Source organism: Hyperolius riggenbachi, chromosome 12, assembly GCF_040937935.1.
Source record: "Hyperolius riggenbachi isolate aHypRig1 chromosome 12, aHypRig1.pri, whole genome shotgun sequence".
In the NCBI taxonomy this organism is placed as follows: domain Eukaryota; kingdom Metazoa; phylum Chordata; class Amphibia; order Anura; family Hyperoliidae; genus Hyperolius; species Hyperolius riggenbachi.
This window is the reverse complement of record NC_090657.1, coordinates 17,102,766-17,130,574: the sequence shown is the minus strand read 5'-3', so window position 1 is coordinate 17,130,574 and position 27,809 is coordinate 17,102,766. Positions and strand designations below refer to the sequence as shown.

General features: G+C 46.6%; 1 protein-coding gene across 2 annotated transcripts in view; it reads right to left on the bottom strand.

The window, feature by feature from the left end:
• CEP95 (centrosomal protein 95) overlaps positions 1 to 27,809 on the bottom strand; it is an 88,352-nt gene that overhangs the window by 58,028 nt on the left and 2,515 nt on the right. The window contains exons 2-11 of one of the 2 annotated variants that reach the window (XM_068262241.1): positions 24,019 to 24,147; positions 23,809 to 23,916; positions 19,087 to 19,200; positions 16,631 to 16,730; positions 15,233 to 15,333; positions 12,616 to 12,867; positions 11,027 to 11,118; positions 7,957 to 8,159; positions 5,516 to 5,645; positions 5,321 to 5,435 (exon numbers count right to left, since the gene is read on the bottom strand). In XM_068262241.1, the coding sequence (XP_068118342.1) occupies positions 5,321 to 5,435; positions 5,516 to 5,645; positions 7,957 to 8,159; positions 11,027 to 11,118; positions 12,616 to 12,867; positions 15,233 to 15,333; positions 16,631 to 16,730; positions 19,087 to 19,200; positions 23,809 to 23,916; positions 24,019 to 24,147 (1,344 nt within the window). The remainder of the gene's footprint in view (positions 1 to 5,320; positions 5,436 to 5,515; positions 5,646 to 7,956; positions 8,160 to 11,026; positions 11,119 to 12,615; positions 12,868 to 15,232; positions 15,334 to 16,630; positions 16,731 to 19,086; positions 19,201 to 23,808; positions 23,917 to 24,018; positions 24,148 to 27,809) is intronic. The other variant, XM_068262242.1, reaches the window with a different exon arrangement.

Sequence of the window (27,809 nt, the reverse complement as noted above, 5' to 3'; positions counted from 1 at the left end):
CTGGAAAATCTTTGTCAGCTGCGGGGCATTGACACCCTCCGCAGGAACAAACAGGACATGGTAAATGACTTGTTTCAATGGGATACCCAGCAACCGCGGGAGCTGGATGTGTCTGCTGAGGTAGACGCTGCCCCATCTGACTCAAGGCAAGGGGAACCAGAGGCTGAAGATCCTAGGCGTACAGAGGTTGAGCATCCTGCGGGCCCTGTTGCAATAGTTACGCCAGAGACTGTCAGTATGGACCCCAATCCCAGAGTTTCTGAAAGTACTCGCCTGGAACCGGCCAGTACTGGACTGTCCATGGGTGCTGACCCGGTAATGCAGCAGGCATTACAAAAGCTGATGGAGACTGACCTGGACAAGTACCTGCAGTACATGGCGGAGCAAAAGCGAGAGGCACGAGAGGAACGGGAGCGCCAATCTGCAGAACGCAAAGCTGCTGCTGCTGCTGAACGCCACGCGGAGAGGGATGCCGCTGAGCGAGAACAGGAGCGCCAATCTGCAGAGGCGCGGGAGAGACGACAGCATGAGCTCAACATGGCAAAGGTTCAACAGGCCAGCCGGAGTTCACCGCCCAGCCTCCCTGCTGAAGGAGCTGTACCACCCGTAAGTGCAAAATTTAAATTTGCTAATATTGAAAAAGACACAGACATTGACTTGTTTTTGCGGTCTTTTGAAAAAGCATGCCGTCAGTATCGTCTGTCCCAAGACCAGTGGGCCAGACATCTGGCACCTTTGCTGCGCTACAAAGCGCTTGATGCCTTCGCAGAATTGCCTGCGGAGAAGGATAATGATTATGCTGCTATAAAAGACGCTATCATTACTAAGTACCAGCTGACGCCAGAAGCCTATCGGAAAAAGTTCAGGGCCTGGCAGAAAAAGTCTTCTGATTCGTACCGAGATGTGGTCAGCAGCTTGCTCACCACACTCCGCCAGTGGACACTAGGCCTCACCAAAGGGTCTTATGATGTCCTGGAGGACTTGATAGTCCTGGAACAATTTCTGAACATTTGCCCTGCTGATGTACGCCAGTTTGTGCTAGAACGCAGGCCGGCTTCAGCAACTGTCGCTGCAGACCTTGCTGAGACTTTTGCAACTACCCGGGTGGCCGATACCCGCAGAACTGTCCCATCCAGCTGGAGAGGAGGTCAGCCCAATACCTCGGCAGACCCTCCTGCCCCTGTGAGCCGTCCGCCACAGAGGCCACCCAGCGCAGCTGCTGCACCCAGGCCTGCAGCGCCTGGAGAGGTCACCTGTCACTACTGCCGCCAGCCCGGACACATGAAATTCGACTGTCCGGAGCGGAGACAGACACCACCAGCACCTGGATCATCTGCATCACCTGCACCTCACCCACAGCAGAGGCAACCCGCCAGCGAACCACAGCCTGGATCATCAGATTTTGTCCTGTTTGCCCGCGGAAAGGAAATCCGCGACCGAACCGACCAGCAGCAACTTGTTAGAGTGAACGGCAAAGTTGTCACCGGATTTCGAGACACCGGAGCTGACATCAAGTTAGTTCACTCACACCTTGTGCCAAAGGAGAGCATCAGCTCCAGCCGATCCCTTGCCCTTACTGGAGTAGAGGGCACCCTTTTTCACATAGCCCACGCGACAGTGAAGCTGGATTGGGGATTAGGGATCCACGAAGGGGTTGTTGGGGTTATGAAGGATCTCCCAGTCCCTGTGTTGCTAGGGACTGATTTGGGCAAGCTTGTGTCCTACTATGAACCTGCCACGACCGCCTTGTCGCTCACGGAAGGAGATGGACTCTCCACCCACCACCAGGTACTTTATACACTTGGGGGAGCACCAGGGGGAGGCGGGTTGAATGTGCCCAGTTCAAGGGTACCAGGTTCAATAGTGCCTGCTTCAAAGGCACCTGAGTTCAAAGTACAGACTGTCTGTTGTGATGATGCTGTAACTGTACCTGAGTTTACTGTACAACCTGTCTGTAATGAAAAAATGTCTATACCTGTCAATGTCATTACTGCATGCAATGATGACTTGAGTAATGTCCGTCTGTGCCATTCTGACAGTGTACCTGTGCTAGCAGTACCGCGCAGCTGCACTGCTCAGAACCCGAGCTCAGAACAGGTGGAGGGGGTTCCGGCCTCCTCCCCCTCCTCTGACCGCAGGGATGAGACCTTTCAGCCGCTGGCCTCGTGTGACATGAGCCAGTTGGCTGAAACTGACAGCGCCGTATTCTCAGCCGCACTACAACGTGACCCAAGCCTGGAGGTGCTCAGGCAGCAAGCCGCTGAGCCCCTCGCAGACGGGGCCGCTTTCAAGGTGTACTGGGAAGGTGGGAGACTGTACAGTGAGTCTGTACAGCCCCCTACAGGTAGATCCCACGCGAATACCAAATGGCTTGTGGCCCCGAGTGCGTTCAGGGGACATGTGCTGAAATCCGCACATGGTAATCCTCTGACAGGGCACTCGGGTGTCCGCAAGACACTTGCCGGTATTCGGAACCAGTTTTATTGGCCCCGGATGAACAGGGATGTAGCAAACTACTGCAGGGCATGTGCCGTCTGTCAGGAGCTGGGAAGGTCCAGGGATTCCCGCGGGGTTCCCTTAGGTCCACAGCCACTTAGCAGGGGAACCCTGCGTGGGCTGGCTGTTGACCTAACCAACCCACTGCCCGTTGTCAGCAGTCCCGGCAGACACCCCGTCCGACTGCAGTGGCGCAAACGCCCTGTCCAGAACGGTCCATGTCGGGTCAACCCTGAGGGTAGCAGACCGCGACCGGTCCAGGGGAACCGAGCCACAGGCTCCAATAGGTTTTCCCGCCGTACCGGCAACTCGAGGCCCGTCAGCCAGGTTAGCGGCGCCGCCACACATCTTGCTGATGCATGGCTATCTGCCTTCTCCCCAGGGGGTGCTGTCACGGACGGTTGCGGGGCCGCAGACGCGTCCTGGAACCGCCCATGAAGAAAAAGCGATCGCACTCGATTCCCTGCATCGATTGCGCTTCAAATCGATACAATCTGGGTTGAGTGTGTAGGGGCAGCTGAAGTCCTTTTCTTAGCAGAGAGAGCACCATCCTAAAGGCTGGATGGCTCTTTTGATATGCTAATGAGCCTGAGCCTAATCTGCCCCGGAGAGTCCCTGGCTTCAAGCTGTGCTGATGGCCCATCCATCAGGTATAAGGTGACAAGCACCATGGCAGAAGCAATCTAGTTGGGGGGAAGCCAGACCCACTGGCTCCCTCCCAGCAGGGGAGGTGACACCTAGCTGGCTGCTCCAAACTTCAAAGAGCCTTTGCCTGGGAATAACCTGAGTCTCATAGCATATCCATAACTTCCCAGATCTGTCATATTTCTGGGGTTCCTGAGATGGCAGCTTCGCCAAACGTGGGGGAAGTGTAGCATGAGCCCCGGTGCTGGTTCTGAGGAAGTTTCAGAACATTCTGAGGTAAGGACTGCCAGTTAGGCAGTTTGAAAATGCCCTGATGATACCACAGGGGTCCCACCCCTCATGTCTGGTATCAGGGCGCTGGGTAAATCGAGACAGACCTGAAAATGTTAATAAATCGGCCCTGACCTGTACGGTTCTGTGAGATAGAGCCCATATATGGGTAGATATGATTTCTAGCCCCCAGGACAAGGGGAGGGCTCATCTCATCTTCTAAGGGGGTGTATGGCTCCCCGCCCTCACTCCCTCCTACTGAAGCAGGGGCATAAGAATGGCAGAGGACCCAAACTCAGTGTCCTCCACCCTGAAAACACCTTGAACTCATCAGGTGCCAGCTTGAGGATATGCTGGCATCCACCTGGTCTGAACTCTGATTGAAACCCAGAACTCTGTTTTTCCCACAAAAAGGACATCTTTCCAGGAACTAAGTATTTTTCTCCCCTCTTTTATTTTTTATACTGGCTATTACTGTCTTAATAATTGTGATTTTAATAATTGTCTGTATATATTAATTATTTATATTGTGTGAATAAACGACTTTCTCCAAGTCATTCACTGTCCGCTACCCTGCTTATCAGCACACACAGAACTGATCCCGGGTCTCTGAAGATACGCTACTGTTTGTTTGTTGTTGGCTAGACAGAATACCGTGTGTTTAACCGTTTTATTCGCAGGACTAGTCAGTCAGTTAGTGGGCTCCACGGTCCCATGGTAACCGCGGTGGTGGCAGTTTACTCTGAACCAGTGGGTGACGTTGTAATTACCCGTGTCTCACAGGCTCCCTTCTGAGTTGTCTGCGGCTAATTCTTAACGGTTCCTGCGCATTGACTGCGACCAGAGTTCGCACGATCTGTGCGCTGGCACCGTTTAGAGGGCTAAGTGCGGTCAGCCACTAGGGCTCCTGTGACAAACAGTTTAGAAGGAAGCCAAAAGGGCAATAATGAAGTTAAAAATCTCTCTTACTTTGATGTTTGCTGAACAGCAAGGCTGTTATTCCCAAGCTCTGTAAGGAGGCCGGCAGGACGCATAACAGATACTGCAAAGCATTCTGGGGCTGCTTCTCCCTAGTGCACTACAGGCTCATGTTACAGCAGCTTCTAACAGCAGCAGCCTAAACTCACAGAACTGAAAAATCACAGGGCACATGTTCCGTTAGAGTATACTGCATGAGTCCGCTATTGTTCCTAGCCACATGGCTAATTAATATTCACTGCACAGTAGTGTTGTCCATTAGGATCTTTTTTGTGAGTGGAATCATCAGGAAGCAGGCAGGACATGATGACACAATTGGCTTCATAGGAGACAGACAAACATGGAACCTGCCATGAGCTGTCAGGAGCATCATATTCTGTGAAATCCAAACGTGGACAGTGAAATGCATATGTAATGTAAGTACAGCCAATATTTAGCTACTGATATATGTGTTTTTTCTCTGAGACCCTATACCTAACAGCTCCTCTTTAAAGAGAACCTAAGAAGGGGAATTAAAGAATATATACATACCTGGGGATTCCTCCAGGCTTATCACTCCCATGCCTCCAGACCGGAGGACTTTCCGTCACTGGGAGCGTTCTGCGCCTGACAGGCGCGGGACAGGAGAGCACGCGTGGCCAGACTGCACCTGCCCTGTCTGGACAACTTATCAGGACCAGTTGCGGACCAACGAGGAGGCGGAGAAGGACAGCATGGGAGCGATAAGCCTGGAGAAAGCACCAGATATGTATATATTTTTTTTAATTCCCATCTCAGATGCACTTTAAACTCTCCCTGCCTCATCCATCATTATAAAGGCTGGAGCAGTGTTGTGGTTGACCTATCCACTGACCCATTGACATGACTGACGGTTTATTTGACAGTTCTGTGAAGTTCAAACCTCCAGCCTCTGTCGGCATCCCTGACTCACCCTGCAGTCTCTTCTTCCTGCGGATCTCCATGATGCTGTCGCTGTGCTGGGATAATTTGTCCTCTTCTTTATGTTCGCTGCTCTGAGCCTTATTCCCCAGTGCCTTCTTCAGCATCTGTCCACATAACACAAAGTCAGTGGAATGACCACAAACTGCACAGGTAGAGACCGCATACTGTCCCATTCCACACTCACCTGGTCCAGCTCATCCAGCCTCCGCGACAGCTTATCTGCCATCTCCTGAAGCTCCAGCTCTGATAACTTGTTCCTGGCCCTCTGAACAGAGAGTGGCTCATCTGCCAGAGACAGGTCCATCGTCCTGGAGCTGATGGGATGCAGAAGAGAAGGAAGCCATCAGCGGGGAAGTGGAACTCTGGGTAATTTGCTGCCTAATCCAATCATATCACCAATCAGGGCAGATTATCAAACATAACTTGGCATTGTGTGTGGTCAGCTACCTCCATATAAAATTTGCGCACTAAACTAAGGATTGTGGGTTCAGAGCTGTAAAAATAGGAAGTGGATCTGAACTCTTGCACAGGACAGAAGAAAAACAGAGAAATACACCCTGTATGTATTTAGAGAGTTTAGCCTGTTTAATTCCACCTTAGCTGTGACTAATGACAAGTTGTAATTTGATCGCCCAGCTGTGTCAGTTCCTGCCACTGCAGAGAGCTAATTAGTAAACACAGGAGTTTAATAATACATCTGCTTCTATGAAAGCAGGAAGTAGACACTCTGCAGATTTATTGCAGGATTTCCATCAGGTGTAACAAATAAATGTTTTTTCTGTAAAGGTGATTATTCTTTTGCATATCTTTTAGAGCAGAGAGAGATTTCGTAGTTAAAGTCCGCTTTAAATGAGGATAGTGTAACTTTGATTATCTGTGATCTCTTATACTGCCCTGGAGAACTTGCACACAAAAAAAAAAAAAAACACGCCTGTGTATTTATTGACTTGATATTTCCTGTAAATCTACTCCTTCTGTTATCTGATAGCGAGCATAGCAGAGCTGCAAACATACACAAGCTACAAGTCATATCAGCTTCATATTAGCAGATGAGTCACTGCTAAGGATTGTGGGAAATGCAGTCCTGTGTCCAGGAGCAGGAGGCGGCATAAAACCCTCCCAATAGCTCTGCTGCTAGGAGAGTGTAATTGCTCTGCAGCTATGTGAGTGCAGTGGTGCTAGAGTGATGATGTCATCAGGATATTCAAAATCTGCAACATTTTGGTTTCATAAGTTATGAAGTGCTGCAAAAAAACTAAAACTGACACTTACCTGGGGCTTCTATCAGCCCCCCGTAGCGGTCATGTCCCGTGTCGTCCTCCTCCGATCACCCGTTCCCCGCCGCTAGTCAATTATTCGTCTGTCAAGATGAATAGCGGATTCTCCTGCCTGCGTCTCTGGGAACTTACTGCACAGGTGCAGTATGAGGTTTTCTTGTACTGTACAGTAAGCTCCCAGAGCACGGCCGCAGTAGCGTTAGCCGCGTAATTAGACTGGGATCGGCGGCGGGGAACGGGTGATCAGAGGAGGACGGCGTGGGACATGACAGCTACAGGGGGCTGATAGAAGCCCCAGGTAAGTGTCAGTTTTTGTTTTTTTGCAGCACTCCACAGAACCCCTTTAAACAGTGAGACTTCAGTTAGGCCCGGTTCACATTAGCGGGTTTTTGCAGATCGGAACCGAAAAGCATACTGTACAAACGGAACGGATGTGAAAGGATCCAATGTTAACCTATGGATCCATTCACATGCATCCGTTGGTACGGATACATTCCGTACGTTTTGGTCCCCGGACCTAAAAATTGCTGCAGGCCCTAATTTTCCGGACCGTTCTGCTTAGTGGAATGAATCCGGACAAAAAATGTTGCAGCATTGGGGCAATGTAAAACGGAACGTTTCTTCACACAAGTGAAGAAACGGACTGTTCCATGCGGGATGGGGGCATGGGCCAACGCAAACCTGAGCGATGGGAGGGTGAGGGGAGGGTGCAGCAGGTGGGTGAGGGAGGGTTTATACATACCTAATCTTCAGTAGTAAACGGCGGTAGAGGCTTCCATCTTCTTCCGAGTCATGTGACTAGGCACATGAAGCGCAGTGTAGTCAAAGCAGAAGAGGAAGCCTCTACCGCCGGCTGCTATGGAAAATTAGTTATGTATTGCTGAGTGAAAAAGGATCCGATCAATCATTGATCAGATCAGTTTTCACTATGTGAACCGGGCCACGGACTGAGCCATCCGGAGCCGGCGAAGCGGAGACCGGTTCCGCTCACCGTATCCTTTTGGCTCAAAAACGCTAATGTGAACCGGGCCTAACTTGTTAATACCACTGGTTTTGGATGAAATGTCTGTCAAGTAATAAATACACACAATCCTCTGAGTAATACTGATACAACTACTGAAAATAATAGTCTATATTGGCACAGGAAAAGATATAATGTGGGTACTGACAGGCATCTTGCTGTACCTGCAGTTTCAATTTGGTTTGCATCAGGTCCTCTGCCATTTTTTATATGTAGATTTGGGATGGGTGTGTAACAGAAGCAGCCAATCACATCAGCACGGCATTATGGGTAATATAGCGCTGTGACAGTGTGAGGAGGGTCATGTCATGGATTAGCATTACTCACTTGAGCAGGGAGTACTCGGAGCCCAGTGTGGAGGGCTCCTCCTGCACCCTCTGGACGGGCGAGCTTGGTTCCACGCTTTCTCCTCCGTCACTGGGAATCGTCCAGTCACCCTGATCTCCTCGTGTGCTCTGCAGGGTCATGAGCCGAATGTCAGGCTGAGTCCGAAATGCAACTTTCTTCTGTGCCAACTGTGAGGAGGAGACCTGAAGATGATGAATTAGTATCAGTGAGTTCAAGCGATAGAATCGCACACCTATGGTAGAGCAGTGCGGGAGCTGGAACCCGTAGCAGCGATAATCCAACTGTCAAAAGAGGGATCCGCACACAGTCTTCAAGGAACAAAGTGGTCTTACCGTTCCAATGCACACATATAATACACACCAAATCGTCTCAGCCGACGATCGTTTCGGAGCCAATCAGGTCCCCTTTATCAAGGCATAAGCAGACAACCACAAGTGTGAACAAACCCCCTATATATAATAAAGGTACAATACCCTAACTTTCACTGCAGTGCCGCCCCTAATCAGGTGGACTGTCACTCATGTCAAACAATTCAAAATCATTGAGGGAATGACCGGTCAGCTTACCTGCCAGCGTATTCTATTGCAGGACAGTGCCATCTGCAGCATAATGTGAAAAGTGGGTGTGGCCAGTGCGCGGATGATGGCTCTCTTGTCCAATAATAGCCCCCATAGAGAGTTAGGAGGGTCTGTTGCTTAGCAACACCTATGCCGACGAAGCGCCGGACAATATGATCCTATTGATCCTGACAGGTAAGCTGGCCGGTCATTCCACCAATGATTTTGAATTGTTTGACATGAGTGACAGTCCGCCCAATTAGGGGCGGCGCTGCAGTGGCAGTTAGTGTTGTACCAATTGTGCCTTTATTATATATAGGAGGTTTTGTTCACACTGGTGGTTGTATATGTTGTCTGCTTATGCCTTGATAAAGGGGACCTGATTGGCCCCGAAACGATTGTTGGCTGAGACGATTTGGTGTGTATTATATGTGCGCACTGAAATAATAAAAGCACGTTGTTCCCTGAAGACTGTGTGTGGATCCCTCTTATGACTGTTAGTATCAGTGAGCACCACATTATCACAGCTTAGCGTCTCAACACTGTGCTCGGAATAGCAGGTATAAAAACCTGATTGGACAGAAGCCATAATGGATTAGTAGACAAGACAAGACAAATAACATTTATATTGCGCTTTTCTCCTTGCGGACTCAAAGCGCCAGAGCAGAGCAGCAGCCACTAGGGCGCGCTCTATTGGCAGTAGCAGTGTAAGGGAGACTTGCCAAAGGTCTCCTACTGAATTAGTGGTGGCTTACTGAACAGGCAGAGCCGAGATTCGAACCCTGGTCTCCTGTGTCAGAGGCAGAGCCCTTAACCATTACACCATCAGCCAACTGCCAGTACTGTGGCCTGGAAGTAAAAACCTGTATCTAAAAATAGGAGACTTTGTGGTCATACACAATCCAATGGAAGTCATTCATTGGGCTCCATTCACTAAGCAATACAACACGGGGCAATGCAGAAAACAGATGATTTTACTGTACATCTTATCAAATGTCAATTCACTAAGGCTGTTACCCCACGGCAAGCTGGCATTACCAGTGAGTAAGTTACTGAATTTTGCTGTAAATGTGAGGTGTTCGGTTTTTATCTCCAGCCTGGAGCTGCCAATCACCATTCGATAAAATGTTAAAGGTGAAGGAGCCAGCCGATAGGAGGAGCCACCCCATCCTGCTACACCCTCCATTGGTGCCGATATACTGTCAGGCGGGACAAGTTTCTCTCCCTCCGGCAGCAGAGAAAAGAGTCAGCACAGGTAGAGGTTTCCCTTACAGCCCTCTAGGCATTAACCCTTTACACTCCAAGATACCGAGGAACAGCTGGTGAGATCCTCCAGGCATCTAAGGGCTGGTTCACACGGGCGTCTGCTGAGCTTTTGCTTGGCATTGCGTTCAAACGCCAGCGTTTAAAAGCTAGCTTTTGAAGGCTTTTGAAAAGCGTTCAAAGCTAGCAGTTCTGGTCTCTGCTATTGTTTCCTCGCGTTTACTGCCTGAGACTAGACGCAACGCTGGGATCTACTGCCAGGCTTTCATGAAAGCCTGCAAAAGCCAGCTCTAAACGCTCCCATTCACTTGCATGGGATGGCAGTAGATCCCAAAAAACGCTGCGTCTGAAACGCTGCGTTAAACGCCACAAAAACGCCCGTCTGAACCAGCCCTTATGTTTACTGATAGTTCACCTAAACTCAGGCTATAAAAAAAAAAAAAAAAAAAAGTTAAGAAAGACACACACAGATTCAGAGAGGCTACAGGCATGCTAATGCCAATATAGAGTCATGCTTCTTTCTGTTGTAATGCTGTCACAGCACAGAAGTGGGAGACCACCACCATACAGAACACAGCTTGCAGCTGAGACCACAGCTGCCTAGACTTCTATTGTTCACCAAACAGGTCTTAGTGAATTGGTGCCATGTTTTTTTGGTAAATAACCGTATTACCGCATGTGTGAATACTAAAATTGGTTTTTCTGGTAATTTACCTCACATGAAATTTTTACCAAACAGGTCTTAATGAATCAAGCCCATTGTCAGAAAATGGATCATTTTGTTAAAGAGTACCTGACATGATGAGGTAAACATAACAACATATAATACTAGTCCTACTAAGAAATTGTCTGAAGTCCCTTGATCTTTTCCAGTACAGCATAAAACAGTTGAGTTTTTATGTATGCTAATGAGCTTTTGGAACAGCTTGTGGAATGCAGCCGGATATCCTAGAATGTAAACAGGTTGTAAAATTATTTTTTACTGTTTGTGATAATATGACCCCACCCTTATGTATGCAGTAGGAAAGGGACACCCGATACACATCCAGACAACTTCTATATGCTTTATTTTCTTTATACATTTTGCCTGAGTTTTCATAGTGTTTCTATCCCGACATGAGACCTCTGCTCACTTCCTGTGATGTCAGCTATGACAGGACGCAGTGGAACTCTGACTGGTACATACTTTTGGCTGCAATGCATCTAGAACTTCTTTCCACTATACTCACCTCAGTAGAGCAACCATTGGGCACTGGTTTCTGACTCCTCCTCTCCGGAGATGTGGGATAGCTGGGCTCTGGGCTTTTCTGTGGGGGAGCATCTGAAAGAATATGGGGATAGCATTGGCTGGTTAGTATTACAGTACAATCTCATCATAGTAAACTCTGAAATAATAAACATTCGGATATAGTAAACTATATGTCCAGGGTCTCAGCCACACAACATTATAAGTATATCAGAGTACAGCCTGGTATAGTAAATCTTTATATAACAGAACTTGGCCCTTGAGGCATTCTGTATCCGGCTATTCGTCAGTTGGAGACATGAGCGGTGGTCGGTGGGTAGCCACTTGTAGCCTGCTTGCTATCTGCACACTACTCTCGGCTGGCATGGATTACTTCAAAAGCACCAGCCGGTGAGACCTAAGCTTCCTGTGTAAGCTGCTGCCTGATTACTGAGGGAATTGCCTGTCATCTGTGACTTGCTTGTGCATGGCTGCAATATTATCCAGGCTGCACAGAAATGTGGACAGAGGCGCACACTATCAGTACCGTACCTGCATTAACTGGAGAGACCTATGCTTCCTGTGCAAGCTGTTGCGTGATTATTGCATGCAAATCCCTGCATATTGAGCACTGTGCATTTTGATCTAGCTTAGATGCAGTCTGTGCTCGTTTGCTGAAAGCATTGAAATGCAAATATGACTCCCAATTATTGACAGAATAACTGATGAGACCCAAGCTTCCTGTGTAAGCTGCTTCCTGATTACTGAGGGTATTGCCTGTTATCTGTGACTTGTTTGTGCATGGCTGCAAAGCTATAGTATCATCCAAGCTGCACAGAAACTGACCGAATTAAGATACAGTACCATAGTATACTTAAAGAGGAACTCCAGTGAAAATAATGTAATAAAAAAAGTGCTTCAGTTTTACAATAATTATGTATAAATGATTTAGTCAGTGTTTGCCCATTGTAAAATCTTTTAAATACTTGATTTCTATGCTGACATTTATTAAATGGTGACATTTTTACTGCTGGCAAGTGATGTAGCTGCTGCGTGCTGTTTTGGCAGTTGGAAACAGCTGTAAACAGCTATTTCCCACAATGCAACAAGGTTCACAGACAGGAAACTGCCAAAAGTACCTCAGTACTCAGAGTTTCTTGTGGGAGAGGTTTCACCACAATATCAGTCATACAGCGCCCCCTGATGGTCTGTTTGTGAAAAGGAATATATTTCTCATGTAAAAGGGGGTATCAGCTACTGATTGGGATAAAGTTCAAATCTTGGTCAGAGTTTCTCTTTAATGTGCTTTAGTATGACAGTTTCTGACATACGATAGTAGATGACCGGGTCGGCGGCTTCTGCGCATGTGCACAGATGCGCTGCTCGTAGTCTGTGCCTATGCAGAGCACTCGGGCAACCGTGTGCATGCAGAAGGCAGCCGCTATGCAGGACAGCCCAGAAGAGGCATCTAGGCTTCAAGAGACTGGAGCAAGACCCAGGTAAGTAAATCAGCTATTATTTATATTCAGCTCATGTATCCTTTAATGCACAAAAAGAAGATTTATAAATTGTATCAGTAAGGAAGCAGTCTACCTTTGTCTGATGTGCTGGTCCTCTCGGAGACCTCTCTTGCTGTCGTAGTGTGCTCTCTGCTCCGTACCGGGCTTCCACCAAGGTGTCTGTCACTGCTCATTGACACCTGAACTTCTTGGCTGACAGTTGTGGGCTTGCTGACCTTGGGCTGATATGGCCGCTTCAGAGGGATGGCAGTTGGTGCCCCCTCCTGGCTGAGCTGAGTAATGTTATTCCTTTGATCCCGAGAGAATCCATTTACTGTGACCCCTCCTGATCACACGATACAAAAAAAAAAAAAAGGGAGAGGTGTCAGGTGCCACTTGTGGATGTACAGAACATTACACACGGCACCCCCAGCACACTTGACACATGGGAACCGCAGGAGCCAGCATTAGCTGTTTCTGCAGACAACAATCACTACAGAAAAAGTCTAAAACTATACAGTTGTTAAGAAGGATACATCCCTAGCTACAAAGCTTTCAGTAAAAAAAAAAACAAAAAAAAAAACCTAAAGAAGTTCACCTGCTTCTAATGCTTGGTACACACGATGCAATTTCCCTTCAGATCGTCGGGTCAAATAAATAATTTCCGACATGTCAATTTTCAAATCTGTACAGCACAAACTCGATCTGGTTACCGATCAGAAGCGGATCGGATATGTTGGAAATTGTCGATTCAACCCATCGACCTGACAGGAAATTGCATTGTGTGTACCTAGCATGACCGTAGGGTATGTGAGAGAATGAAAACAGGGAGGATTGTTGTATCTTTGCTAGTCCTTTATTACTTAGGGCCCTTTCACACAATCTGCATTCCATTTTGTTTTTTTAAAAGGCTTGCGATTTTCCAAACTCAAGTACAGTAAGTTTACAATTAGAATTGTGGGAAAAGTACCATTTCCTAAAAAGGCAATCTTACTTCTGCTGGCATTTTTCTTGCGTTTCAAATGAGCTCAACATAGTGAAAAAAATTGCAAAACATGCCGTTTTGCAATTTTTGGTGTGAAAGAACCCAAAAGTATCTCGCAGATGTTGCTGTACGAAAAAAAAAAAAAAAAAAGATGGCTACACTTTCTGTATTGGGAGGACTATGGGAATTAGTTACTGCCCAATGGCCAGCATAGCTACAAAACAGCAGCACTAGCCATTGGGATTCAGGGCTATTTTACACTACATGTGATTCAGTTTTTCTTCTTGTGTTGCTAGCATCCAGTGAAAATCGCAAATCGGAATTGCTATTTGCAGTGTAAAAGAAGCCTCAAGTTTGTCATCTAGCTATTAAAGCAAATGTGAAGCATCCTGGAAAAGTGTCAGATACTCACCTATGGAGGGAAGGCTTTGGATCTCATAGAGCAGTAACGGCTAACCTTTGCACAGCAGCTGTGGTGGAACTACAAGTCCCAATGAGGCATTGCAATACTCTGACAGCTCTAAGCATAACTTGGGGAGGCAGAGGCATGATGGGATTTGTAGTTGTCACAGCTGGAGTGCCGAAGTTAGCCATCACTGTCATAGAGCCTTCCCGGGCCTCTCTAGAGTGTCCTCTCTAGGAGTCTTCGGAAGCACTCATATCTCCCAGTGCTTTTAAAGGATACCCGAAGTGACATGTGACATGATGAGATAGACATGTTCACGTACAGTACCTAGCACACAAATAACTATGCTGTGTTCCTTTTTTCTTTCTGTCTGAAAGAGTTAAATATCAGGTATGCAAGTGTCTGACTCAGACAGGAAGTGACTACAGTGTGTCCCTCATTTATAAGAAATTCCAACTATAAAACACTTTCCTAGCAGAAAATGGCTTCTGAAAGCAAGAAAAGAGATAAAAAGGGGAATTTCTTATCAGCGAGGGTAACACTGCAGTCACTTCCTGTCTGAGTCAGGACTAAGTCAGCCACTTACATACCTAATATTTAACTCTTTCAGGCAGAGAAAGAAAAAAAAAAAAAAGGAGCACATCCTAGTTATCTGTGTGCTAGGCACTGTACATACACATGTCTATTTCATCATGTCACATGTCAGTTCAGGTATCCTTTAAAAGGGCTTTAAAGGATACCCGAACTGACTTGTGCATGAGCAGTGCAGGGCGTCATGGACAAGTATGTGCAGATGTACAGTACGAATCCCACCCAATCTTTGGAAACACTCAGAGACAAGGGTGCTTCTGAAGCCTTCCGAGGATCTCCCAAGGGCCTATTTGACTAGTTGGTTGAATAGGTTCAACGGGGTGGGCAGCAGTGGACCAATCACATGGAGAGAGGCGCTCCATATCTCTGCAGCTAAGAGAGCAGCTGGTTGGACTGATAAGGTCATCAGTATAATGAAAACTATTTGAATGGATCACAAGAGTTTAATATTTTTAAAGAATAAAACTGAGCCCATCTAACAGAATGACAGAATGGGGCATGGGTAATTTTCTAGCTGGCCACTGTTGCTCTGTCCCTCTGATATTGCACATTGGGTTCTACGGAAGAAAAACCGCTTTGCAAATGTTTTGCTGCTGTTGATAATCACACAAGCACCCAAAGCTCTGCACAGAGTCTTCCCAAGTGCTTTAGGCAGCGTCACATGATTCTGGGATACAGCAGATCTCCAGCCAATCTCTACCCATAAAAGGGTTCGGCCCCAATATTTACCTCTCTGGATGTAGGTGTGAGCCGTGTCTCCCAGCCGTATCAGCTCGCTGGTGGATTCAGACCCGTCCACTTCCCAGGAGGGAATGATGAGATCAGAGGACCTGTGGGAAAAATCACACGTCTGTCAACCAGTGTGCATTGCTGGAAGTATACTGACAGATATTCCTAGGATTTTTTTTTTTTTTGTACCCCAATTTAGAATTAAAGTTGCAGCTATTCAAAATTTTAAATAGCAAAGGGGAGGGTATACAACCAGTCAGGTTGTTATTTCGGTCTGTGTCCGGACTAAAATATCTTGTTACTTCCTGTTCTAGTGGCACAACAGACATGCTTCCTGGGACACAGAGCACAATCAAGCAGGTTCTAACCTTTCCTTGCATTACCCAATAATACCGTTCTGCCTGGAGGGACAATTTGAGGCTGGTTGCACACCTAATAGTGCAGCAATCAGCCTTCATATGACCCTGCGCCACGGTCATATGCATCGCGCTGCCCCCTGGCGAGTAACATACTCCCTGCTGGCCAGGAAGTACGTCACTTGGATTCCCGCTGATCCGAACCACATTGCACTCCAGTCATGCACACTTGTTGTGTCGTCCATTGACTAGCATTGCTGCATAATCCATGTGGTAGGCACGGATCATGCTGCAGCAGCTTTTGCATCGGCATTGCGGGCTATTTGGATAATTACGACGCACCGCATTCCATGAACTGTGCAAGTCTCCATAGACTAGCGTAACACGGGGCGACACAGCGCACAAGTATACAAGGGCCTCAAAGAGAGTGCATGTATTACAGGCAGTGGATCAGCAGGATAGCCAGGCAACTGGTATGGTTTAGAAGGAAATAAATATGGCAGGCTCCATATCCCTCTCACTTCAGGTGTGCTTCAAACTCCTTTGTTTCATATTGTAACTTTGCTTTCACATGCATAGACTCACTACAGGGTCACTTTATTGGAGAAGTCCAACCAACACCATATGATGGGCAAGCAGGTGCGAGATACATACTCACCTCCCCAGGTCTTCACATCAACTGTACTCTTAAGAAGATCACCCCCCCCCCCCCCCCCTGCTCTTCTACCTGCTACACTTCCTCTTCAACTCCATTACGTCTGATGCTTCAGAAGGAATACCGGTAGCTAGAAGACATGGAACAGAGCAGCGCACATACGTGACATCATATAGCGGGATTTTCTGCAATGAAGAAACTAGCCTGCCATGAGGGGAGTCTGTATCTCCCACCCAAATCTATCTCCACTCCTGTCATCGTATGAAGATGGGTGGGGTTTCTCTGTCAATGTGTTTTATGGAAAGGATTGGCAATAGATACTGAAGATGTGATAAAATGTACGTAATCATTGAAGAGCTTTGCCAAATACAAACAGGAAATACTTACCCTAAGGAGGCAGGCGGTCTGAGGGCAGATAGAGCTTCCTTCTGTCCTTTGAGAAAATCCTCATATTGCCGCTGAAGATCCCTGTAGGCTTCACCATCATCTGAATAAATGATAGACAGGAGCCTATAACACACTAATACATACGCACAAACATGGCCGCACATTGGGCCTCACAGATTATGATGCATCAAGTCCATGCACAAGGCAAGGGTGACACAAATGTACAATAAATACTATTTCACATGGATGGTTAGTCACCACCTGATTAATGTGGACCTGAACTCTTGCACACGACAAAAGGAAAGCACAGAGAAATCCACCCTGTATGTATTTAGAGAGTTTAGCATGTCCAATTCCTCCTCATTTGTGTCTAATCCCAAATTGTAATGTGATCTCTCCTCGTGTCAGCTGACTGCCATGGCAGATAAGGCACATAAGCTCATTTGAAAGCACAGGATGTAAACAATATGTCCACTTCCATGAAAGCCGGAAATAGACACACTGCAGATGTATTACATGAATTGTATCAGCTGCAACAAAGAAATATTGAAGGTTATTATGCTGTTGCGGATCTTTTACAGCAGAGCGGGAGTTCTGAGTTCAGGTCCGCTTTACCGCTGCTGCTCAGTCGCGTTTTCACTGAGTTTGTGCATAGCATTGATACAGCAGTGATCAGCGTTTACTACGTGTGCCCAAATTACCTTAAGCCGCCAGACAAGCAATAGGAGTGGTCTCTGCTTGGAGGAGGGGCTACTAACTAGAATGAGCAGACCATGTGGCTGAGAATGCTACAGGTGGCGGGTTTGAGCTCCCTGTTGCCCGGATACCAAACCAGTGTATACCATCAGAGACAGGCATATATGGAGTACAGCACTCAGTGGAGGGTGACAGTTTCTTACTGAAGAAACTGCTAGGAAAGCCAGTGGTGGAACTATACCATGTGAATTAGCCCTAACCCATGTCAACTGAGTATAAGCTGCCTCTTCGCCATGCTAAATGCAGGAGTCAGGCTGTCACTGGTAAATGTATTTTTTCCTTGCTCAATTTCAGCAAAGGTTGTTTCTCAGTAACTCAAACTGCAGACAAATCAGCTATGAAACGGTAATAACCATGGAAACGGTTGAATGGCACAGTAATGCTACATTTATTTAAAGCTTTAAGGAAAAAAAAACACATACATACACACATATATACATACAGACATACATACCGTATTTTTCTCACTATAAGATGCTCCTTAGTTTTAGAGGGCAAAAAAAAAAAACAGTGGGGAACAATATATATACTAAACCTGGTGCATCCATGTGGCTTATGCCCCCTTGTGTCCTCCTATCTGCCCCTTTGTGTCCCCCTCTGCATGGGCACAGTACACACAAGACAAATAACCTTTATATTGCGCTTTTCTCCTGGCGGACTCAAAGCGCCAGAGCAGCAGCCACTAGGACGCACTCTATAGGCAGCAGCAGTGTTAGGGAGACATGCCTAAGGTCTCCTACTGAATAGGTGCTGTGCAGGGAGTACAGGGAGTCCCTGACATTGCGGCGGGTTTGAGGTTGGTATTGGCAGGCGTTGACAAGTCAGGAACTCCCTGCATTTGGACTATAAGACGCAGTGACTTTTTATCCCCAGTTTTGGAGTCTTTAGTCCATAAAATACAGTAGATAAATACTTACATATGTATTGTACTGTCCACGATTTCCCATCTATACGGACACTGACTGAAGCCAACCCTGATGTAATTTTCTCCCTTTTTCTCCTGCCTGAAATGGTGGATCCATTGCCAGCCCTCCTCCCCACTGAGCTCTGTAGGTACAGCACTGTCATATCTAGCTTGCTTTGCAAACACATGTGAGCACAGCATAGATCGTACATATTTCACTAGCTTCTGCAGAGGGGTGAGGTGTATGTCTCCCCTTAGCCTCCTATCACACTGAACTATTCTGAGCCAATCATGAGCAAGAATGTGGGAGGGGAGATTAAAAGCTTCCCTCTCCCCGGCAATGTACCAGAATAGAGCCAGGCTGAGATACGATTCATTACAGCAGACACATTTATGATTATATTGGAATGTTTGCAATGCAGACTGCATGTAGACTACATAATAAACACAGAGCAGTGGGTAAATGGAATTTGATTTTATGGCCGACAATCCATCTTTAAAGCCCAATCTACATGGTGCGATTCTATGTACGGTTCGATTACGATTCTATTTACGATCCGATTAAATCCGACATGTCCGATCGGGATTCGATTCGATTCAGTTCGATTTGCAATGTCAAATCGAAATGAATCGAATCCTGATCGGACATGCCGGATTTAATCAGATCGTAAATAGAATCGTAATCGAATCGTACAAAGAATTGCATCGTGTAGATTGGGCTTAGGTAACCAGCCATGGAAGATCCTCCAGCAGTCGCCAGAGCAGTTTTCGATGGTCTGGATTCTGTGAGTTTTACCTCCATTCTGAGACGAGGCCTCGCTGATCTGTTCCGTCAGATATTCCAACAAGCCGTCAAATATCTCCAGGAGGTTTCGGATGGATTCTGTGTCACCTCTGACAATATTCTCACCTGAGGAAGAAGTGAAGTGTTATCGCCATGTACTCAGTAATGATGGAGAGACATACACTACCTCATCTATGGCTTTGGTGAGCTCCCCCTGTTGGTGAAATTGTTATATGTAACTTCCTGACTCATCATAAATAAATAATTTTATTTAAACAAATTACCAAGAGGCACAGTCACTTGGTGGAACCCAATAGCTACCACATAGGTAACGTAAAAGGTAACCTGATCTTAAAGAGAAGCATTGTGTACAGTGTTCTCCCCAGGCTCTTTTAGCTGGGTGCTCCACCCGGCTAGTTTTGGTGACCACCTGGCTGTCATTGGCTCACCTCCTATTCAGTAAGCAGAGTTGCGCACAGAAGAACCTGCCCTGCATTCGCTTATCTTGCCCCACCCGGCTACTTTTTCATGCCACCCAGCTACTTTTTCATGCCGCCCGGCTGGAAAAAAATTCTGGGGAGAACACTGGTGTGACATAATCCATCCACCAATCTTCGATACATGTGCGCACATCCGACGTCACCTCTGTTAGGATGTTTGCATTATATAGATTAGAGCCGGCAGAGGTGGGAGGCATTTTGACTAAATGTAGGCGGCACCTTATTGGGCAGTAATAACAGGCAGCATTTTCTTCTATAGACTGCTAGCCATAAATTTGCATATTCATTCAAATAAGTCGCCACCTACATTTAGTTAAAAACTCCTCCCATCTCTGATCTATACTATGCAAACATTCTAACAGAAGTGAGTGTGGGTGCGCATGCATGCGCAGTACATTATTTTGGGCACAGCAAGAGTGACAGTGGTTGTCTCTCGCTCCTATACTAATCTTGATATAGTGAACCTCTTTTTACAAGTGTTACAGTGCATGGTGGGGGAGACAAGTAGATGGATTATGCCACACAGCCATTCACATGGAAGCTCCCCCTGTGAAGATAGGCCAGCTCACCGATCCAATGCTGTCAGTTTCATTGGGGTGCAGCATTACTCAGGTATTAAAGAAGAGAGAATATTGAACACGATTTAAATAATCTTTATGTCAAGTCTTTTTATGACAAACAAGATAAAAATCTAGAGACACGGATATGCATACATAAAGAAACCCCCCCAAATGAAAATAAATCAGATATTTTGATATCCAGTTATCTTAGTTCTTATATATCTTAGTTCAGGTATCTAGAGACGCAGCTCTTCTCATGTAAACATGGTGAAAAATAATCAGAAGTAACAGAACGGACAGGTACAAAGTGAAATATAGATAGATAGATAGATAGATAGGTGTGAAAAACTATTTGCCCCCTTCCTGATTTCTTATTCTTTTGCATGTTTGTCACACTTAAATGTTTCTGCTCATCAAAAACCGTTAACTATTAGTCAAATATAACATAATTGAACACAAAATGCAGTTTTAACCACTTCTGTACCAGGGGGTGGTTTTCCTGATCGGTGCTGCGTGGGCTCTCCAGCCAGCAGCACCAATCAGCTAGCAGCCAGGGCGATCAGACTCCCCACCCTTTTTTCCCCACTAGGGGGATGTCCTGCTGGGGGGGGTCTGTTCGCCGCCGGCTGCTTGCGCTTGCGGGGGGAGGCTCTTCAAAGCCCCCCTCCACAGCGCTTCCTGGCTTTCTTCCCTCTCCCTCCCCCTGTGAGCGTCGCAGGACGGAATTCCGTCCTGCGCCTGATAGGATAGGCTTCTGCCTATCAGATGCCGGCGATCCCCGGCCAAGCAGAGGCCGGGGATCGCCGATCTCCGTCACGGCGCTGCTGCGCAGCAGCGCCGTATATATGTAAACACCAGGGAAATCTTCCCCGTGTGTTTACATTTACACTGCGAGCCGCGATCAGCGGCTCGCAGGGTGTTCACGGAGACACTCTCCGTGAACTGACATGGAACGGCCGTTTTCCATGGAATCCACTTCAGGATTCAGGGGCATACTTATGCGTACGCAGAATCCTGAAGTGGTTAAATGATGGTTTTTATTATTTAGTGAGAAAAAAAAAAAAAAAAAAAATCAATACATACATGGCCCTGTGTAAAAAAGAAATTGCCCCCTGAACCTAATAACTGGTTGGGCCACCCTTAGCAGCAATAACTGCAATCAAGCGTTTGCGATAACTTGCAACGAGTCTTTTACAGCGCTCTGGAGGAATTTTGGCCTACTCATCTTTGCAGAATTGTTGTAATTCGGCTTTATTTGAGGGTTTTCTAGCATGAACCGCCTTTTTAAGGTCATGCCACAACATCTCAATAGGATTCAGGTCAGGCCGGACATTCTCCTTCAGGATTTTTTGGTAGACAGTAGAATTCATGGTTCCAACTATCACAGCATGCCTTCCAGGTCCTGAAGCAGCAAAACAACCCCAGACCATCACACCACCACCACCATATTTTACTGTTGGTATGATGTTCTTTTGCTGAAATGCTGCGTTACTTCTACGCCAGATGTAATGGGACACGCACCTTCCAAAAAGTTCAACTTTTGTCTCGTCGGTCCACAAGGTATTTTCCCAAAAGTCTTGGCAATCATTGAGATGTTTTTTTAGCAAAATTGAGACGAGCCTTAATGTTCTTTCTGCTTAAAAGTGGTTTGCGTCTTTAATATCTGCCATGCAGGCCGTTTTTGCCAAGTCTCTTTCTTATGGTGGAGTCGTGAACACTGACCTTAATTGAGGCAAGTGAGGCCTGCAGTTCTTTAGATGTTGTCCTGGGGTCTTTTGTGGCCTCTCGGATGAGTTTTCTCTGCGCACTTGGGGTAATTTTGGTCGGCCGGCCACTCCTGGGAAGGTTCATCACTGTTCCATGTTTTTGCCATTTGTGGATAATGGCTCTCACTGTGGTTCGCTGGAGTCCCAAAGCTTTAGAAATGGCTTTATAACCTTTACCAGACTGATAGATCTCAATTACAGTACTTTTGTTCTCATTTGTTTCTGAATTTCTTTGGATCTTGGCATGATGTCTAACTTTTCAGGTGCTTTTGGTCTACTTCTCTGTGTCAGATAGCTCCTATTTAAGTGATTTCTTGATTGAAACAGGTGTGGCAGTAATCAGGCCTGGGGGTGACTACAGAAATTGAACTCAGGTGTGATAAACCGCAGTTAGGTTATTTTTTAACAAGGGGGGCAATCACTTTTTCACACAGGGCCATGTAGATTTGGAGTTTTTTTTCTCACTAAATAATAAAAAACATCAATTAAAACTGCATTTTGTGTTAAATTATGTTATCTTTGACTAATAGAAAACGGTTTTTGATGAGCAGAAACATTTAAGTGTGACAAACATGCAAAAGAATAAGAAATCAGGAAGGGGGCAAATAGTTTTTCACACCACTGTAGATCGATAGATAACACGATTCGCATAATACATGATTTTAACCCAATTACTCTTTATTACAAAGTACTGTACTTTTCCATAGTCAAGTCTGTATAAAAACATGACTATTATAAAAGAGAATTTCACTGCAGTGAGGATTTTTTTACCCCTCCATGTTGTCACATTGCAAGTATCATCAAAAGGGAGGATCTGATTTGCTGCTAGGACAACACAGACATAATCTGTTTGATTCATGAAGGGCATATATTGAAGACCATGCTCTTTCCCATCACTGGGCAATCAGCGGCTTAAAGTGAACCAGAGAGGAAGCATCCTCATGTATTTTACCATATATATCAGTGGGGACATTAGAGAAAACACATTCCCTGCTCTCTGTTTCATTCTGCACTGCACAGCTTGCTTCTAATCAGCCCTGATAAAATCCCCGACTGAGCATTCAGTCTGGCTTTGCTCAGGAATATCTATAGCTCAGTCTGTGTTCTCTCATGTCTTTTCAAGTCCAAGCCTGCCCCCTGCTGGCTCTTCTTAGGAAGCATTGTAGCTGAGTCATTATAGCAAAGCCAGACTGAATGCTCAGTCGGGGATTTTATCAGGGCTGACAAGCTGTGCAGTGCAGAATGAAACAGAAAGCAGGGGAGGTGTTTTCTCTAAGGTTCCCATTGATCTATATTGTAAAATACATGAGGGTGCTTCGTCTCTGGTTCACTTTAACTACAAAGCATGGGGCCCCCTAGCAAAACTTTGATGGGGTCAGTTTTCTCCCCAGAAAGTTTTTCCAACCGGGTGGCATGATAACAGAATGCAGGGCCAGCGCTTCTCTGCATACAGCAGAGGAGAAGATGAGCCGATGACAGCCGGGTGGTCACAAAAACTAGCCGGGTGGAGCACCCAGCTAAAAGAGTCTGGGGAGAACACTGGGGGTCCTCCCAATGATCACACCCTTTCCTAGCCCTGGTGACCCTCACAGCCTGGGGGCCCATCCTTCAAGGGTCATAAAACAAGTGTGGACATCGTAATCATCACACCCATAACACGTGTAGCCACAAACACCTTATCTGAAGGATGGACCCCTTGTCTGAGGGAGTGAGGTAGTAATTGGAGCCCCCTTACAGCTCTGGGACCCGTTTGCAGTCACAGGGACTGCTCCCCTGTAGTTACGCCCCTGGGGGCAATCCAAGTCTGCAGTGTAAAAAGCTGCTGCAACAACAACAACAACAACAACAACAACATCCCCAGCATGCACCAGACGCCTGGCCACATCACCCACCAGCATCACAGCATACCTGTCACATGAGAGAGGCTGACTTGCAAATAGTCTAGAGCTAGCGAGTCGATCACAGATTGAATGTTATGGGCATCGTCTTCTGGACTGTGAGAATCAGCGATAAAATCTGTGGAAAGCAGACATTGCAGTCATTGCCACCCATGTGACTTTAAACAGTAGGCTGGTACACACCAGCCATGATGTACTGGTCACATGATCTACGACTCACCTGGAACCTTCTCTCCCAAAATGGCTTCATACAGAGAGACAAAGACATGCGCGTCGCACTGCTTCAGGTCCGTGACCTGGAGGTCAACGTGGCATCTGTTCAGCAGGCTATTGGCAATGGACACCCAGTCTAGAAAGAAGAAAGAGAGAAATGGGGATACACAGATGCTGAAGAGATACTCTTACCAGTAATTAGATTTCCATGAAATTCTCCTCAACAGGAATACCTGAGATAAGCTCCTGCCACCACCTAAGTAAATATAATGTAAGGAAGCAAAGTGGTGGATAATAATTGCTTCCTGTCCTCTCTGGATGTGTCAGTCAGGTGTGACTGCAGCACACCCAAACTGGTTAGCACCATAAATGTCTGACTACATTTCCCAGCAGTACACCGTGGGCTTCATTCACAAAAGCGTGCTAAGGGTTAGCACGGCAGTGAAAAGCCCCTTAGCACGTGCAAACTGCCTCTTCACACGCTAATAGGCACGTAAGAGTTTGCACAAGTAAGGTTTAGCGCTGAGCGCGTAAAGTTTAGCATGCAGCGTTTTGCTAAGTAGCGTGATAAGCATACTTTGCACGCAAACAGAGTGTAGCGCACAGCACCGTTCGTTCGCACCGCGTAACGCCGTATGTGTGCCAAAATAGCACGTGAACAGCAACAGCTTTGCCCGTGCAGTCTACTTAGCACCCTAGTTTGCACATGCAAAGCCTTAAAGCTAATGTGACCCCATATTTAAATAAAAAAAGTCAGATACTCATCTAAGGAGAGGCAAGGCTCGGTCCTAATGAGCCTTCCCTCTCCTCTCCCGGTGCCCTCCGTGCTGCGCTGGCTCCCCCGTTCGCATCCGCCGCTGCTGGGACTTTGGAAGTCTTCGGGAGCCGAGCCCTCCCGAAGACAGGCGGCGCACGTGCGAGTGCGTATTAGAGGGCGCTCGCGCGTGCGCAGTGTAGAGCGGCCCGTGTTCGGGATCTCCGAAGCCTCCCTTCGGCCGGGAGACAGCGGTATTTGACTGAAACGGTCGAATACCGCTACGGGGGGGCCAGCGGAACAGCGGGGACCGGGAGAGGAGAGGGAATGCTCTATGGGACCCAGAGCCTCCCTCTCCTTAGGTGAGTATCTGACTTTTTTTTAATTTAAATATGGGGTCCCATTAGCTTTAACACATACTAACCGAGTTAGCACTGTTTAGTGAATCAAGCCCCATGAGTCTATACTAGCAGGCAGTATATGTAGTTCACAGGAAGTAGGTGGAGGACAATTTCAACTGAAAGGTCTTTGAATTGGGCATACGAAAACAACAACATTTGTACCAAACCTTTTAACACTGTTTATTTTATCCTCAGCTGGGCACGTTTAATGTCTCCCAGCCACTCACTCATCTATCCACCTAGCTAACCAATCCCAACAGACAGGTTTAAAAGGCACACATTACTAACATCCAGAATGACCACTGTACAGACATACAGATGGGCTATCTGCAGAACAGCCTGCTCTGTTCTATGGAGGAGGGATGACAAGTAGAAGGCACCTCCTACTTATAGTTCTTTTTCATCAATGCTTGTTTAGCGATCCAGGGCAGAGAATCACAGAAACACTGGGTTGTGTCAGACAATCATTGTATACGGTACTGGACGACGTGCACATTTACAGTTGCAGTGAAGCATACTATTCACTGGCTGTGTACAACTCACGTGAGCTGCGCGTTCCACCTTTTACAGGGTACGCAATGCAACGCTCCAGTGTGAAACTAGCCTCAGATTCTGGAGGGACAGGCTTGAGTTACAATGGCTTCAGCATTCTTGTGGATATGCTGTATGAACTCTTTATACGATGATTCAATTGCATTTTATTTAGTACAACTTCTGCTCTACGCTAACAATTCATAGTAATGGTTTATTGGGTCATTTTATACAGAGCTGTGCTATGGATATTAGGTTTCTATTTTTATTCTTTATGTGAGAATTTCATAAATACATGACATGATACTGATGTTTTATTACTGCCATCTCTATTGGCTCATAACTTTACTATTCCATTATCATAACTGAATAATCAGGTTTGCCTTACTTCTTACAAGGAACCTAAACTGAGAGGGATATGGACGTTTTCTTTTAAAGAGACTCTGTAACAAAAATTACATCCTGTTTTTTATCATCCTACAAGTTCCAAAAGCTATTCTAATGTGTTCTGGCTTACTGCAACACTTTCTGCTATCACTATCTCTGTAATAAATCAACTTATCTCTCTCTTGTCAGACTTGTCAGCCTGTGTCTGGAAGGCTGCCAAGTTCTTCAGTGTTGTGGTTCTGTGATGCATCTCCCCTTTCCTGGCCCCTCTCTGTACACTGCCTGTGTATAATGATCTCTTGAGATACAAAAGGAAGGCTGTATACAGCCTGCTTGTTTATGGATGTATTTTCTATGTGTGGACATACTGTACATCAACCTACTTCCTGTTTTGGTGGCCATTTTGTTTGTTTATAAACAAACTTTTTAAAACTGTTTTTAACCACTTTTAATGCGGCGAGGAGCGGCGAAATTGTGTCAGAGGGTAATAGGAGATGTCCCCTAACGCACTGGTATGTTTCCTTTTGTGCGATTTTAACAATACAGATTCTCTTTAAACAATACCAGTTGCCTGGCAGTCCTGCTGATCTCTTTGGTTGCAGTGGTGGCTGAATTACACAAACGAAACAAACAAAAACACAGAACATTTATATCGCGCTTTTCTCCTTGCGGACTCAAAGCGCCAGAGCTGCAGCCACTGGGACGCGCTTTATAGGCAGTCGTAGTGTTAGGGAGACTTGCCCAAGGTCTCCTACTAAATAGGTGCTGGCTTACTGAACAGGCAGAGCCGAGATTCAAACCCAGGTCGCCTGTATCAGAGACTGAGCCCTTAACCATTACACTATCCAGCCACTTAAACAGACACTGAAGCGAGACTAAATCTCGCTTCAGCTCTCATATATAACAGGGGCACGTGTGCCCCTGCTAAAACGCCGCTAACCTGCGGCTAAACGAGGGTCTCTGACCCCCCAACCCACCCCCCGCAAAAGTTGGTCGCAAAGGTTGGTCGTAGAATATGCTTCCTAGAGGCAGGGCTGACGGCTGCAGCCCTGCCTCTCAGCGCGTCTATCAGACGTGCATCGCCGCCTCTCCCCCGCCCCTCTCAGTGAAGGTAGACTGAGAGGGGCGGGGGGGAGGCGGAGGTACGCGCGTGGGGCAGGGCTGCGGCGGTTAGCCCTGCCTCTATGCGGAAGCGCTCCCCCGCATTACGGAGGGGATTTGGGGGGACAGGGACCCCCGTTAAGCCGCGGGATAGCGGCGTTTTAGCAGGGGCACACGTGCCCCTGCCATATATGAGGTGTGAAGCGAGATCTATTCTCGCTTCAGACTCTCTTTAAGCTAGGTACACACCATACAATTTTCTGTTAGATTTACTTACAACATGGAAAAAAAGCTATCTGGCAGGTAAATCTAAGAGAAAACCTAACAGAAAATTGTATGGTGTGTACCTAGTATTACACTATCCTGAAACAAGCATGCAGCTAATCCAGTCTGACTTCAGTCAGAGCACCTGATCTGCATGCTTGTTCAGGGGCTGTGGCTAAAAGTATTAAGCAGGCCATACACTCGTTAGATTAGCAGCAGACAGACCTCTGATCTGATGTGTTTAGGAACATTTTTTTTTTTACTAGAAACAGATTTCCAATAGATTTGAAAATCGATCTGATGGATTTTTTTTGCCATCAGATTTCCATAAGGTCCAATGCAAAATGATAAGCATTCTCA